Source organism: Streptopelia decaocto, assembly GCF_964273445.1.
Source record: "Streptopelia decaocto genome assembly, chromosome: 5".
Taxonomy (NCBI): domain Eukaryota; kingdom Metazoa; phylum Chordata; class Aves; order Columbiformes; family Columbidae; genus Streptopelia; species Streptopelia decaocto.
In genome coordinates, this window is record NC_138659.1 from 7,501,781 (window position 1) to 7,518,856 (window position 17,076).

The window sequence follows — 17,076 nt, forward strand, 5'->3', positions numbered from 1 at the left end:
CAGGTGAGAGCGAGTAAATTTGTCAGCAGAAGTGGATCTATGTCCAAACGGAGCAGGAGAACAAAGCCAATAAGTGCCATGCTTGGTCAATCATAATTCAACAGAAATACGTTAGACAATTATTTCCGAACACGACTGCATTTATGCGTGTCAGCCCTTACTTACAACAAGCTGACAAAAGCGGGAGAGTTGACTCATGAGCACAGGCAGACTCGAGCTGGCTGGAATGAAACACTTGCAAAGCGGTTGCAGAACCAGCACTGCTCACAGCCTGGTCTATTAAGGCACTCCAACACTGCTGCTGGTTAAGCTCAGACACCCCAAAACTGCTGCTCGTTAAGATCTCAGATGTGCAGGCTGCAAACTGTGGTGGCTAAAAAGCCCCTTTATGTTGCGTTAAATCAAATTATGCTAAAAATAGCGACTCCCATTGAGTAAGGTGTGTATGTAGGGATGGAAATGATACAAACCATTCAATTTTACCCTCAAGTCAGCACCAAAATTGTGCCAGAGCTGTCATGTGCCTACCACGCCGTGACCTGAAGCATCACGTACCCCTGCAGGGTGCTCTGTCAAAACCAGACATTTATCAGATGCTCTTCTGATAGGCAAAGCAGGATTCTCTTTCCATTAGTCCACACAGCTCTGCTGAGAGCGTAGCGTTACAAATAGCACATTGGAGAATGCACTTTGTGTAGGAAGCTACCAAGCACTGCGTACATGCAAAATCCCTCGCCATCGGTACCAGGAGTCACATTGGAAGCAACAGCCAGGTAATCAAAAAACAACTGCGGGGAGAAGTTTCAGCAGGAACTGAAAAAGGCCCCTCACAACTATGTATTTCATGCAACCAAATTCTGTTGTTTTTCCCAGGTTACCTTTTTGGATGTTCTTCTCTATGGTAAACGCTCTGAACGAACTTGCCGGGTGCTCTTGGAAGAATCCAGTTTTGTGCAACACGTTTGATCAGGAGGGTATGTAACACACCAAATTCAGCTTTGGTATTCCTTTCTTACCTGGCTGTTAACGTCGGCGGCGTGCTGTAGCAGTACTGAAACCAGCTCCTTGTGTCCTCTGTCGCAGGCCCAGTGGAGCAGAGCCCGACCCTGCAACAAGCAGGAGAAAATTAACAAAGCCAGCCAGAAAAACAGCACAGTCACAGTCTTGCTATGAAGTATGGAATACTGCTAACAAAACTAACATGGATGTATTTAAAAAAAAGTACTGATATTAGTGTGTAACATACTATTACACCTGATTTGCACTTGCAGAATAGCGCTAGAAATGTTAAAAGTGGCACATAGTTCATTTTTTCATTAATTTAGCATCAAAACCATAAGCCAGTAAAAATTTAGAGGGGGAAAAAGCAGCAAGGCGCAAAAAGCAGGAGCCATAACATGATTTGTTTTCCTATATAGGCTTGAGATTTTTGATACTTCTGACCGTTCTGGGAGCAAGACTTAACAGAGTAAGATTTTCAATGCTGCCCAAGTCACCTGGACACCAAGTCCCCAAAAGCTCATTCCTGTGGCAGGTCCAAAACACTCAACCCACGGGCTCTGCCTCTGCTGCTACAGATTAAAACTGGGCAGGTCCAAGACATTTTCTATGATCTATAGAAGATTTTATATATCAGCAACTCCAAAGATCTACAATATATAGAAGATTTTATATATCAGCAACTATAAAGAGAAAGGTAGCTTAAAGTAGTTTGAGATGGGAGGTTTTCTTCTTTGTTTCTTATGTATTCTTAGTAAATTAGACTTAGTGTCAGTCTCTCCTGATTTAGGACAGCGTGTGGCATGCTTGAGGGGGGGATTCCTTGGAAATCCCCCTGCAGATAACCAAGAAATCATCCTCCAAGCTGCGACACTGTCAGACCAACCTGTGTTTTCCAATCTGCTACGCAACACAGTCGCAGACCTTTGCGGATGAAATCAGTTGAATTAGCCCACGCCTGATTATAAATCTCTCCGCAGAGCAGTGGGGAACAAGGTGAGCAACTCATTTATCTGCTAATGGGAACCGTGAGCCAAATTTCCTGACCATGGTGCCAGAACAGCAGGAGAGGCAGAAGACACCTGTGACTGTGGCTCTCGCTGCTTCTGCTGGACGCTCTTGGGCAGGACAGCAGAGGTAGAACATGATTTTGAGTAAGGAAACGTGATCTCGGACACAAAGCATTAAGCTTTTTAACATGCTTTTTGACCCAGCAAGTAATTAATTTTTGTAACACATAATTTTAACGTTACACTAATTAACCTTGAATTAGAATGAATTTTCTGACAATGACTTTCTATGGAAGCACTGATGACATCCATGGGCCATTTCATGATTAATGTTCTTGCACTCAACACCACTATCGAAGTCTAAAAGGGGGAAAGAGCACAATTTGAAACCATTGGTAAACATGAAAAGATCTTTAATTTGCGTTTAGCATCCTTAACTCAACTCTGGACTGGTAATTACTTAAGACTTAGGATTTCAGCTGGACAAATACCAACTTTTTTGTTGGTGCCACAGATGTTTATTTCAAAAGAAATAAACACTACCTGCAATATGCACAATAGCAATAAATCAACAGAAGATTTCAATTTATTTATATATGTGTAGAGGTATAATATTGTAGTTACATAAGTGTAACTATTGTGCAATTACACCACAAAGTAAAGGCATTTCTATCCTTTCTATGAAAATTCATGTTACAGATTAGTGGCTCTAATACATTGGTTTGCATTTGTCTCTGGACAAGCAGAATCTCATTTTATTGGTGCTGAGCTTGGCTAAGACCAGTAAAGGAAAAAACAACAGTTTGGGCAAATTCTGCCAGCTTGGGGTGCTGCAGCACCCTGCAGCCGGTCCCTTCCCATGACACTGGAAGGCAGGTTTGCTGCAAACGTTGCCTTTCGAACAAGACAAGGAGCTGAAGCCTGGTCATCTAGAGTCATTAAAAATCTCCTTGTGCTATTTGCAGGAGTATGGATTTCAAGTCTTGGGCCAATTCCACTTTGGGTAATTACACTCTGCTTACCTATATATTTTCTCTGCAACTCTAAATGGATACAATATTTTCCAATTAGTGCCTTAAATGGCTCTGCATTGTAATTGCGTGCTATTTAAAAGCTGACACGTCCCACCCAAGAAAACTGAATCCTTGCAGCACCCTTTGCCCTAAGCAAAGAGTGTGAGGGACTTTGGAGACCTCCTGTGCAAGAGCCCACTGCTTGATGTCAAAATAAAAGCACCTGCAGAAGTATCTTAACCTACGTACTGTATAACAAAAAAGCATTACTAAGAAACTTCTATTTAAAACAAAATAATATTCACTACTGTTTGCATGGTATCAGGCAAATTAAAATGCTGAGGAGTTCTGGCTAATGTACGTAGGCATCTATACAGCTACAGAGTCCACTTGTTTCCCGTGTCTTCCTTAAAACAAACCTTAGCAATAAGACAAACTTACACTGAATGTACAATCCAAATCTTTGTTTAGCAAAGATATCACCTACGCATATTGAAAAGTTCTTTAGTCTGCACAGCTGCTGCTTTATATCAGCATATAAGGTGGATTCATGTGTTTAAATAACATGGCAGAAATCTTACGAGCCACAGATTGAGCTTTCCCCAAACGCTTCACACATGACTATTTCATTAAGCAGTGAGAGACCCAAAGCAACACGAATGATTTCCTAGAGGAAAGCACCATGGTACTGAGGTCTTGACTAAATAAAACCAAACATCAAGGTGCTGCCTCCATGCAATTCAAGCACACAACAGTTGTTGCAGAAGTTACTTGAGAGGATGCATTTTCCCCTGCCTTTGAAGTATTTAATAAAAAAGCAGCATAAAAATAGCCTCAGTGCTCTAACCCTGCCTCTTAAATCTTCCGTGCTCTGCTTGGGTAACCGCTGCCAGCTTGGCCAGCTCCTGCAGCAGTTGCTCAAGCCAACAGCACATCAATTTTGCTCAGCTCCAAGTCACAGGGTGTTCACAAACAAAGCACAGGACAGGGATTTGTCTCAGATACACTGAGTCTCAGCAGACAAACGGATGGGAATGATTTTCACATCAATTAGCCAGTGCAGAGAAAGAGGAGAACAAAGCCAAAGTGAATGGATGGGCTGCAATATCAAGCTCTACTTCTAGGTACGGTGTTTGCAGCTGGCACGGCGTTTGCAGCTGGCACGGCTGTACACCAGTGAGAGCCACGCTAACTCGTGGCGAGTGTTTTATTACCAGTAATTAAGAAGAGATACATACAGAGCTGCTGCATCCCTCCCAGTGATAACAGACATAGTGAATCAAGCAGCAGTTAACAATTTGTACAGGTAGACTTCAGACCTGATTTGGAAGTCAATTCTAAAACTGAAACATTTGGGTCATTTTTCTGATGGGAATAAGCCTGCACATCCATAAGCATGAGATCTTTCTTGATTCCCACCCCCCCGCCCTTTCGTTGGCAAGCTGGCACCAATTTGGCACTTGCTGTCTCAAAAGCAGGAGGATTGGTGACTAAGCGAGCATCATTTCAGATGCCTTTCATTAAAGTTTTGGCACAGGCTTAAATACTGCACACAGGTAACATTTGTTTACTGGGATTTCTCCAACAACTTAAAAAAAAACCCCAAACAAACCCAAACCTCTATCTATATCCTCCACAGCCCTTGTCACAAATGACAAAAGCAACTAATCTATGCCTTTGAACAGTTTGTGGTTTGTTAAAAGTTGAAAAAATATTATTCTCAAAAAAGGCTGCAAGCAATTCATGCAACCAGAATGTGCCCATGGCGACTTCACAGCCACAGACCATTTCTTATTTCATTAGTCCTGCTGACATACATAAGAGAAACGGGTTTAGTCTGTGCTGCTTCTAAGTGAATGCAAGCGACTCTGTTGAACTCCGGGCAATTTAGATACAGTAAATGGAAGCCTGTACATGATTACTGTCATTAGATTCTTTGTTTAATTCTAAATTGAAGTTCATTATATCCAAACTGTTAGCAGGTACACTGGCTTGCATGCTGTACATGAAGATCTTTATTTTTTTAAATCTAGAGGAGGAGACCACTTATGCTTCAAAAGTTGCCAAGTACATCTATCTAAAACCAGGGACTTCTATTGCCCTTTCTGAAATCCTTTTGCTTTGAGTAATTTGGCTTGTCCCCATTTTACATTTTTATTCCTGATTTCTTTTCTCCTTTCGCTAACTCATTTCAGGTTTGCACAAAATGGGGGGATACAATTAGATACAGTACTAATGCATCACATGGAAATAAAATCTAAACACCTTACAACCTCAGTCAAGTCTTTATTGTAGAAGGCTGAGCAGTTTAACACAAGACTATTTGGTGCTTCAGGAGATTTTGTTCCATAACAAGTTAACTCTTTGTATATATCCCTGCTGTCATGTTAAATTTATGTGCATTTAAATCAAAGGATTGACAGTGTGAGTTATATTCAGAGGGCTAAGGAAGGCATCTTTTGGATATGGTAGGATGTATTTCTACAGTAACACTAAAATAGTTAATAAAAATGACAAGATTATGCCTGCATACACTTCACTCTACCAAAGACTCGGTCTGGGTTATCTCTGGTTCTAAAACTTCAATCAACCTGCATGATATTGGAAAATAAGCTACACTCCAGACTATGAAGAACACATTTGGATATCGAACAACATTACTAATGGTTTCAGCTCCTCAACACGAAATAAGTATTTTTCAGATTTTTCTGAAATTATATATTTTTTTTCCTTGGTCCAATTGGAGTCAAGCCTACGGAAGCCAAAAAAAAAGGGTTCTTCCCTGTTTGAGCATTTGCTGGGATAATATAAAATAAACAAACAAACACCGAGACTGTGAGAATTTAATCTATGGTGGAATTTTGCAGCAGTGGGATCCTTCCACGAGCACAGGCAGGCAGGGTTTTCACATCCTAACCGTGCTGAAGCAATTCCATACTCCGCAACAGTCACATGTTAATACCTATTAGTTCTGACACGGGTCTTCTCTTACATCAGAGGCTCGTGGATAATTCTCAAAGAGGATGGCACCTGGCTCTAAGTATTTATATTGTTAAAGCACAAAAATATTTCAACCTGTCTTTCACCATTTCTTTAAAAAAAACATTTATTTGGCTGAAAACAAGCACAGTTGTTGCTTGAACACAAAGGAAGGTACGAGCTTCTGAACGCCACTAACTATGAAAGAGCAGCTTGCCAGTGGAAACGAAGCAAGGTTAACATGATGTTACTACACACTTATTGCAAGCATGTGATCCCCAAAATGAGATTTTATTAACAAAAGGACTCCAGCTGTGTTCTAGGGGACTGCCCTGGACATTTACTTCTGCAACCTGTGACCAGCAGCAGGAGGGATGGAGCTCAGCAATGGCACTGTTGCAGCAACTGTGTGGCACACGACAAGTTTCAGTTCATTGAATTTATGATGTGAAATTCCAGTCCTGATCGTGAACACCTTCCCCTCCTCTCCTCTGAAAATTAATTCACATGAATTCCTGATTAATAATAAAAGGCTCTGCCATCAGCATTCAGAGCCCCAGCCGGGGCTGTCATGGCTCAGAGGGCAGAAATCTGCTTAGAGCTACTGGAGAACCCAACTGAATTTGTGGCGTCTCAGTCTATGAATGTGTAAGCACTTCATCTGTTCACCAAAAACACAATGTGCTGGAAATCAGCGGGCAGAAGTAGCTGTACATCCAACAGGTCACAGCAGGGCTAGGGGGCAGCACACAGGCATTGAAACTATGGCCATAAAGCTGGGACTGCAACGGTTCTTGATGGATGGACAGGAAATTGTCTGCTCCAAAAGTTTACTTTTATCAAGAAAATGATCAGGCCAATCCACAATTTTAGACACTTATCTTTTTTCTGGAGGTTTCTGGCAATGCCTGTGTTATCTCCCCATGGGGAAATGCCATTTTGAGTCTGATGAGCAGAGACAGAGTGGACAATGTCACTGTTTTTGTGAAGCTAGAAAGCCGGTGTCGCTCATTTGCCTGCCACCTGGGAATGATGAAAAGTTGATGGCACAGCAGAAATCCTACTTCACCAGAGTTAATTGGTCAAAAAAGCCATTTCCCTCACTTCCTACTTCTATCTGACCACATTTCATGCACAAGGTAAGGAAAGGGGGGTATTTAGAAGATCTTATTCTGCAAGTGGTCGCTGGCATTGCTGAAAATAACATAGAAAGTAAGTTTCCAATATACTACAGCATCACAGTCAGTACATCTACACTACTAGGAATTCAGTGGAAAGCCATTTTCAAATAGATTTTCCCTGTCTCAATGACCAAATGTTTGTCCAGCTGTTCTAGCACCTTGTCATAAAAATCCTAACCAGTGAATTTTGAGAAGTTGTTGCCCTGAATTAATACACAAAGCAGTTAAAAGATTGATGGTCTTCTCCATACCTCCTCATCTGTGACATTCACATCCACTTTTTTTGATCGAATGGCTTTGGTTACATAGTCAATGTTGTTTTCTCTGCAGTAATCAAAAATGTTCTTGTCCTCTTCCCTATTCAAGAAACAAAAACAGAAGAAGTACCACGTTATTGAACAACACAAAGTATATGCACACCATATACTCTAACTTTGCTACAGACATTTCAGTAGTATCACTGGACTGAAACAGACATTTGGTATTGCACGTGCAGAATAACATGTTTTATTTTTCCAAGGTACGAGACAGAAGATCCCACCTCCTAGAAAACAAAGGGTTTTTTAAACTATATTATGCCAGGGCAAAAGTCAGCTTATTCCCATGAACTGGCACAGGAAGCTTGTACAGTTCTCCAGCAAAATCCAAGTTCAAATCCTGGTATTTGCAATCCCACAGAAGATAAAGGCTAAAGCTGCTCTTCTCCCTACTATACAAACTCCTAACAGCCACGCGGGGTCAGAGCGAAGGCCCTTTCAATGCCATCCATCTCCCACAGAGGCCACTAATGGTGGCTTGCAGGAAAAACCAGAAGAAATAGGACACACACAAATCAATCTGTCCCCAGTTAGATCCTCCCAGCTGTAGAAACTCGGTGGCTTCAGGATTTGTGCAGGTAGAGGCTGCATCCCAATGAGCACATTTATCAGTGTTTTCCAGGTCCTTTTTCCACACTGTTCTGCTCGTCAACACATTCATACTCTCGGCCTCTCTAAAGGACAAACTCTACAGCTCAGTGTTCTGTGTGTGAAGGGCTGAACAGTGGGCAAGTACATTCTTTGGTGGCTTTAAAATAGGTGCCTGACATTACAGGGCACTCTTTGGTAGGTAATTGCTGAGGGATTTGTGAAAGGGAGGTTGTTTTGCTCTCAGCCTTTTGGACATGAGAGAAGAGTCTCTGCAACGCAATGGGGCAGTTTGAAGAGAATTGATCCCCCAGTGCTAAAGGGCAACAGTTGTCCTCCCATTCATCTGCACTGCTCTTGAACCTCACAGGCTGAAGAACATCAGAGCAAGAAAAAGTAGAATATAAACATTTATATTCCTGAGCAATGGGCTACAAAGAAAAAAAAAAAATATATGCTTTTTGACCTGCAGTCCCAACAAAGATGAAGATACCAATGCCACCAAGACCATGTCCCCTGCTCCTGTCAGGACAGGCAGATGACACAACATCAACTTAGTCTTTTATTGTGACATACTCGGCTTACTACATGACACTGTTCTTCAGATCTCAAGCACCTGTTTTTTCTTCCTCAGTGCCAGCAAAAGGTGGGAAGAAAGTGTTGATACTCAGCTTTCTCTGAAGTCTTTCCTCTGACCTTGCTTTATCGGTGGCAGCGTCTCACACATCATCCCTGCTCTTTGTTCACAAGCAGTCCCTTTTTGCACACCTGAGTTGTACCTCTCTAGTGAAGAGCCAGGTGCCACACAAGATTTCACACTCCACGTATAGGCCTAGGGACATGACACAAGTCTTGGAGTTTCTTAAGCAGCCTCCTGCAAACTCATTTATTGGAGATTTTGACTGTACACTACATACAAGTTCCTGGAAAACAGATCGCTGCATACCTTGGAGGCAATTACATTGAATTCTAGGGGAAAAAAAAAAATCTCATGGTAGGATTAGACAAGGAAAAAGCTTATATGGTGTGAGATGGAGCTTGACAGACTCGTGATGGAGGTTATAGGACATGCCTGCCCCTACTAACAAGGCTGATCTGATAACACTGGGCAGCCCCTCCAGTCCTGCCTTGTTAGTCCAGCCACTCAAACATCCTTGGCTGCCAAAACCAGCCTTTTGGGTCAAGCTGCTACTCAGACAGTAATCACCAGTCTTCCTACCACAGCCTCCTGACAAGCCTCCTACAGTCCTTTCCCGAGGATATTACTGTCTGTAAGGGGGAAATGACCTGACACAGCTATTCGGATATGATTTAGCTTTTCTGGAATAACCACCTCTGCAAATGGTCTATACATTCCCCTTTCCAAAAAAACACTTTTCTTCCAGAAGTCTCCACAATGGAATTAATCCAGAATAGCAATTTCCCCACCTGAACATAAGGTTTTGGGAAATTTCATCCCTCTACTCTGCATTTATTTTTCAATAAGGTGTTCCTCTGCCCCTCATGCCCCCTTTAAAAAAAATTAGCATATATTATCTCCAACTTTTCTATAAATATTAACAAGAAGAAACAAGCCTTTTCCTAAATAGTTTCAAGGGAAAAGTCCATACTGTCATAATGAAACATTTTACCTGCAAACAAAATAGCCACATGAAGCTCTAGACATTTAAACCATTCTGATCCAGTCATGTGCCAAAATCAGGAAGGGAAATTAAGAGAAGAGCTCAGAGGAGTTAAAACCAGATTTCTAGAGGGACCAATACAAAGCAAAAAGCTCCACTTGAATGGTCTGAATGGAATAAAGACAAGTTACTGTTATTTGCTGACTTTGCATTCAAAACCACACATGACAAATAAGAAACATAGCTTAAAAACCTTGCAAGATAGATGGTTTTTCCCCCCTTTATTTCATGTGTGTATGTGTACATGCTGAATAACTCCTCCACTGTAGTAGCTACAAGAACAAGGATGCAGTGTTTTCATCAGACCAGTTCCTAGCAGGAATTTGCACTCCACATAAAACCCTTAAGAGTCAACAACAAGGCCCAGAACTTGGTAGAAACAGTCTGAAACTAGATAGAAGTACATCGGAAGCACAAAAGTGACACTGCAAATACATCACTTAGATGTTATAGGGGTGGGGAGCCCATAGCATTTCTATCAGTATTTTTAGATAAAAGTGTCAAACAAACAAACCTCAATTTAAGTAAAAACACAGCATTCAAGACATTTTCAGATGGGAAAGACTGAAATTCAGTCTAAGGGAGATGTGTAAAAATGTTTAAAACCTGTAGCTAACAGGAAGACACTGATGTAATTCTGCATTTCACACAATCTGACATTGAGCTAAAAAGGAGTCTCCAAGTCAGTGACAACTTGACTGTCAGGAAAGGCAGGGAACGTGTTTATATCTATTTCCTGAGGAAGGCCAGAATCTTATCTTCTCCCTCGCTGACATGTGTTCAACGCCCAAAGCTGTTCTCTTCTGCTATCCCCATCCCCAGTAAGAGATGCTAACCCTGATTCAGCCTCCAGCTGCAGCATCCCTGTTGCCTGCAGGTAATCCATGGGCAGCTTTTTCCACCCTCAGATAAAAGGCTGTTGAAGGAGTTAAACCGAGCCACCCTGCCCAGGCTTGGAAGGCTCCACAAGCCTTCAGAAGTCTGAAACACGTGTTGACGCAACAGTTTTAAACAGCTCACGGGAGAGATCCGCTGCCAGTTAATCAGGCTTCACTTCCTTCTTACCTGGAGCGCTGCAAATCTCCTTGCTTTCCAAATTGCCATGAAAAAGAGGCACAGAAGATATCTGAAATTCAAATATTCTACCTTGGCACATAGAGCATCCTCCAGATTTGCCCTGTCCCCTTTTCCCTACCTTGCAGGTTACCTCCAGCACAAAGCTCTACCCATAGGGCTGCCAGTGGCTGCTGCTTTGGGTGTCCTCTCCCCTTTTTCCCAGGGCTGATCCAAGCAACATCCCTGCGGCCCCAGGTGCCACAAACAGGTGGCTTTGCCCTCCTGCTTGGCACAGTGCTGCCGAGCAAGGGGGAGCGCAGTGGAGCGAAGCCAGAGGCGTGCGGGGAGCCCGGAGACACTCGCAACACTTACCGCTTATGTCAAGGCCCTCGGCCCCCAAGGGACCCATTTTCACATAATCTATAATTATCTCTTCGCTTTAATCGCCTCGTCACTTCTGAGGCTCTCCTGGGCACAGGAAGAGGAAAAGCTCATTAACTGAACCTTTTCTCCTCTCTCCAGCCACCCATAGCTTTTAATTGCTTGGTGTTGTTATTATCTATCAGTGCAACTGGGATCATTTTCATAAGAAAGGGTGGTGGGAGGGAGGGAGGCAGGAGCGGGTCCCTGAGGTATGCACCACAGACAAACCTTTGCTTTCTCAATTATTTATGCCAGCTGAGGTTTTACAAGCTGAATAAATCCATAACTCAAGTTTATTTTGAGCCGGCAGGCTGTCCCGGGGGAAGTGTTGCCCACTTGCCGGCACACTCGCGTGCCGTCCTCTGAGAGCAGCCGGGACATAGCGAGACATGTGTCATCCAATTCCCCACCCTCTGCCGCACGCACTTTGGTAGATTAGCGGTAGCACCCGAGTGGAGTCGGCCGTGCAAATCCCAAATAGGAGCTGCCACTGAAGGATGGGCTCTCCCAAAGGGAAGGCAGGCCCGAGCCAAGCCGCCCCTTTGCACAACAAAGCAAAGCCCCAAGGGTCACCACTCTGGGGACAATAAAAAGGGGGAAAGCAATAAACTTGGCAATCATCCTGAAGTCAGGGACTTGTTGGCTAAAGATCATCAGAAGAGCATCCATTTCTAAATAACGCTGACCTGCAAAAAACCCAAACACCAGCTGCCCAGACCTGCAGGTGTTTTGTTTGCGATGTGCCTCAGCTGAGCACGCTGCAGCACAACCGGGAAAACTCTTCCACAGGGACTGCACAGCATTTGTGCGAGCAGACGACGCCTGTGGCACAGCCACCCAAATGCACGCACGATGCCAGCACGAGCACCCAATTCCCAACGTGACCAGGATGCTGGCTCCTGCATCTCTGCAGCATCTCTCATCTCCAGTGTTCCCGAAAACAGGCTGGAGAGAACAAAACCGCAACTACGCTCCGGAGCGCCAGGCTCATCTCAAAAGCCATCACCACTCCAAAGCGGCATCCTTGCAATGGATACTGGAAGCAGCTCTTTAAAATTCAGCAGCCTTTGTGCCTGACCACACGCAGTGACCTCTGGTATTTTCTGCCAAAACAGTTCATTTGTCTCGCACAACAACTAATCAATTCTCGAGGCCATCCATCACGGGGGCTCGTGCGAGCTGGCCCAGCAGCAGGGCCAGATGGCGGCTGCGTTAGCGGGATTAATACAATTCTGATAGATTACGCAGCATCAGGAGGGCTCCCGAATACAAGGGGTGCCCTCTCCACACCCCCATCCTCAATGGAGCCCCACTCGTGACTGGGGTTGCTCCCAAGAGTTACAGGAAGAGGTGGAAATTTCTACCAGAAAAGGGCTTCTTCAGCATCCCTGGGATGGCAGAAGCGTGAAGTTCAGCTCACGGAGGCTGCTGTGCCGACCGGTGGATGTGGTTCCTGTCCCAGCACGCAGCCCATGGCAGAGCGCGGGAGGGCTCCTCCCGTGGAAGTGGGAAGGGACACAAACATTTAGCAACGTTATTAATAATATTTCACATTCTCCATCTGCCAAGTCAATGCTTTTGTTTGCTGGAAGCACTTATAAAATGCCTCCCCCGCACTTCTGCTTTTAAAAAATTATTAAAAAATAACTTTAAAGTTGAATTTCCAATGCTATGGTATTTTTGGCATCTCCCTCAGTTTGTGTCTTAGATTAGATTTATATTGGTGACACATCAGTCAACCTCATCTCACTGCTCATTTCCCAGGGTTTGTGAAACTGTAATTATAGCTATTTGATCATGAAAGAGCTCAACTACTGCTGCTTTTGTTCTGGTAATAAGACAAGAAAAGAGACATAAAGCTTTATATAGCAGTAAAACACCCCACCACTATACCCAGCCTGCAATCACAGATGATTTCCAAATCCTTCCTTCCAGGGGAACCTCCAACTCCCATCACCAGTCACCAGCATACATTATTTTTCTGTAACGCCTGAAGAAAGGTAAGTGATTTGCAGACAAACACACAGGCAGAGCACTATGTTAATACATTCTGCAACTGCTCCCCATTAGTCACTGAGGGTACTTGAGCTCTTTATTGCCAGGGTTTATTAATGACTCCTAATTGACGACCAGTGCCCAGCACCCCAAAGTAAATAACTGCTACGCCTCATTAGCTCAAGAGACCTTCTCCTGATTTGAGGATTGATCTACGAACACACAAATTGCACTGATTTAACTGAATCTCTTTCTAAATTGATTTAATTAGGTCGGTATAACCTGTTTCTATGGATGTTCTTGAATTTATTTGGAAACAGTGCAGGGTACTTCTGTGAGCCAGACTGACCATTTTTCTATCTAGTTCTCAAAGCAGAAACATTTGAGATAATTAGTGATAAGGCAAAAATCAGCCCTGGCACCATCCCAGTTCCTCCTACTTCTGATCCATCTGACTTTAGGGCAGGGTATGGTAACTCCACTTAGTCCAACATTTACAGATTTGCACCCTAAAACCCAAGCATTTCATTCCACAAAAAGAATGTAAGCACTATTTATGCATAATTTTAGACAGTTTGAAAGCAATGGTTTTGCTGCTTTGTTTGGTATTTTGCTGCTGATGGTAAACTGGTGGTTTACTCTATTTAAAACAAGATCTCTTATCCTCCTGTTACATAGCAGTAGCTTGGAGGAGGTTAATAATTTGATAAACTGTTCAAAAGCTTCAAGAATAAAATTAGTAAATCTGCATAGGTGAACCCTCAAAGGCCTGCACTTGCATTCCTGTCTATCTCCTGGCGCAAGGTGAGGCTGTGCCGATGTTGGGCTTCAGATAAATTAGACAGCCCTTTCCTGCCTTCGCATCAGTGAAATCCTAAAGGGCACCTGGTAGGCTGGGTTTGGCAGAGTAATGCCTGCCAAGAAATCACTTTCAGCCGTCTGGCAGAACCCAGGGCTGATGAGACTTTGAGTTTTGGATTTCAGTACACAAAATAAGAAAAACAAAACAAAAACAAATCACCTTTTTCTGGGCTTCCTTAATGTGATCCTATAACTAGGAAATGTTTATCCTATCAACAGCCCTAAGAAGCAGAGACTGAAGTGGTTTAATTTGTACACCAATTTTTGCAAACTTGTTGTAAAGCTTCAGTAGGGCCATAACAAGTCAAAATAGTTTGCATCAAACTTTCTTTTCTGGGATCTTAGGTTCTGAGGTAGCTTGCATTTGAGAAAATAAGGCAAGATTGGCAAGGAGGACTGTAAACATGCTCAAGTGACTTGCAGCTGGGGTGCAGAAAAGCACATATATTGTACTAATTGTTGTTTAGCCCTGTGTGTTGGACTAGCAGAACATCTGTGTTTAGGTAACACAGGCCTATGAGAGGCTTACAGGCATCCTACCGAACATGCTTGAGATTCCGGCCCTGCTGCGGGAAGGATCAACACACAGTGGTAAACTACACCTGTGTGAATCCTTGAAATCCAGGGAAAACAGGAGGTTTGGTGATCCCGCGGCATGGACCGAGCTCCGTGGTGCCTGTGTCCCTCTGCCTGGGTGCTGCTTCAGGGATCCCCCAGTTGGCGAGGTCAGTAAAATAAATGTACTCTCTGCATTTCATTCGTGGTTTTGTGGTTGTTCCTGCGTCCTGCCTCTGCTGGCTCACACAATACACATATGCACTGAACTTGCCCATAACTACCAATGTGTTTATGCTGGCTCAAGCTATTAAATTTTCTTTCCCTTAAAACATTTTCACTTTGTTTCGCTACAGAAAATGCTTTAAGACTACATTCTATTGACAAACGTGCTTAAGTATTGCTGAATGCTAACCTTATGTTCTTTTAAGTAACCATGCACAGCCTCAGAACAGTCACCCTTCCCAGGCGAGTGGTCTGACTATCAAACCAATTCACTCCGTGCTTGAGATAAACTTGGATGCCAAATGGAAAGTCTAGAGCCATCCTCCTTTGGCTCATCTCCTTGCAGATTTGGTACCAGGGCAATTTTGCTTTTTAGGGCCGTGCTTTCACTATTATAATTAACACCATTAGAGATGTGCCTGTACTTGCACACGTTTATTCCCTGTTCCAGTAAGAGAATGAACGGCAGACAAAAGCCATAATAGATGGGCAACTACACAGAGAAAGCTGAAGCTGTACAGTCTGCACACAGGTGAGATTACAATGACACTTGCTCACTGAAGATACTGATGCCTGTGAGTCAAGCTGTGCTAAAGGATCACATGAGTTTCCATCCTGCCAGCAGTCAGGAGACTTCATTTAACTCACTTTCAACAGAATCGTCCAATTCCAGCTGTGTCAGAGACTATGTCTTCCCAAGGCCTCATTTTGTGAGGACTAAAGCTACACTACACTAAATAGACAGCACATATGTACCTCATGGTGTATTTGGAGCTGTACTTCAAGTCCTGTTCTCCTGAAAACAAAACCAAAATATGACAAGAAGATGTGGACTAGTCAAGCCAACCAGAGCAAACTCTGTTCTCCTGTACGTTGTGCTGTGTTTCATACCCAAGGAGGGGCAGAGGCAGGATTTGGGATGGCCAGGGCTCTGAAAGCACCGTAGGACTAAGCACAGCTTGTTCTCAGCACCCAGCACTGGGCAGCACTGACATGTTCCACTCCTAAAAGAAGAGCTCAAACAGGATTTAAAGCACAAAGTCAAACTGTGAGAGCAATGATGTTGCCTGAGACTGGCACTGACAGAGCAGGGAAGAAAAAGGAACTTGTGGCAAGCAGAAATGCTGTTCCTCAGTGTGTTAAACCAAGGTCCCTGAGCACCTCTGGTCAAGGTCCAGAGGCAAGTGACAAATGTGAAGGCCACCCCAGCCAACCCTTCCACCTCGCTATAAAGCAGATTGCAATGCCAAGGGACATGCCCGCGCTACTGCCGAGCACAAAATTGCCACTCTTTGCTTACACGGAGCGGCCACATTAATTTCTACCTTGCAAAGGGTTCGGAGCCACCTCCTCAAGACTTATTTTTTCATTAGTTTGCAACAAGAAATCAAAGAAATGCTGTGTTAGAGTTTTAACACTTTGGGAAGTTCTCAGCAAGCTTGGGAGGCTGTATGTAGAGAAATCAGTGTTTATCTTCTAATTTCCTGGGACTAAAATGATGCAAGACATTCAATAAAACAAATACGATCACACACACATAACTGGGTGACTGCACCATGACAGCAAACATCGCTCAAATTTAGCCTTTCCTGACTGTTCATTTTAACTAAAAATACGGTGCTGTACTCTGAAAGATTCTCCAGGTAATCATTTAGGTATTGGAGTTAATGTTATACACATGATTAGTAGTCCAGAACAGCAAAAAAACCAACCAAACAAAAAAACCCAGCTTTCCTTATTCAGTAGCTAACGTCAATTACTACTTGCACCTTGACAGTTTCTAAATAGCAGCCATTCTAGTTCAGAAAATGTGTTTCTGCTATGCTGGCTGCAGATGCTCGAAAAAATTAATTTGATATAAGGTACAAACTCTCCCTGAAGGCAAACATTGTCCAACATTAAAACCTTCACTGAACGATCCTTACGAATGTATTGGGAAAGAAATAACTATTTGAAAAAGGTAGTGTCTGAATAGCTTTCTATTAAAAATATCCAATATTACCTTTTTGAGCCATATAACTGAAAAATGGGAAGCCTTGCCCTTCCCCCACATCTTGTGCTAGGGAAAGGTTACTACCTGGCAATGATACAGGCAGTTATTGATTTAAATGATTATGGACCTGAAAAGTTCTTTCCTGTCATTTATTATCCTGTTGTAGTTGCCACCACACTTGTGCAATATTAAAAAAAAA

General features: G+C 43.2%; 1 protein-coding gene across 2 annotated transcripts in view; it reads right to left on the reverse strand.

The window, feature by feature from the left end:
* The window catches only part of ACBD6 (acyl-CoA binding domain containing 6), an 83,658-nt gene that overhangs the window by 41,731 nt on the left and 24,851 nt on the right, over positions 1 to 17,076 (reverse strand). For both annotated transcript variants that reach the window (XR_014184237.1, XM_082054527.1), the window contains exons 5-6: positions 7,434 to 7,539; positions 1,017 to 1,106 (exon numbers count right to left, since the gene is read on the reverse strand). Coding sequence is in view for 1 of the 2 variants with exons in the window: in XM_082054527.1 (XP_081910653.1) it covers positions 1,017 to 1,106; positions 7,434 to 7,539 (196 nt within the window). In the remaining variant the exon portion in view is untranslated. The remainder of the gene's footprint in view (positions 1 to 1,016; positions 1,107 to 7,433; positions 7,540 to 17,076) is intronic.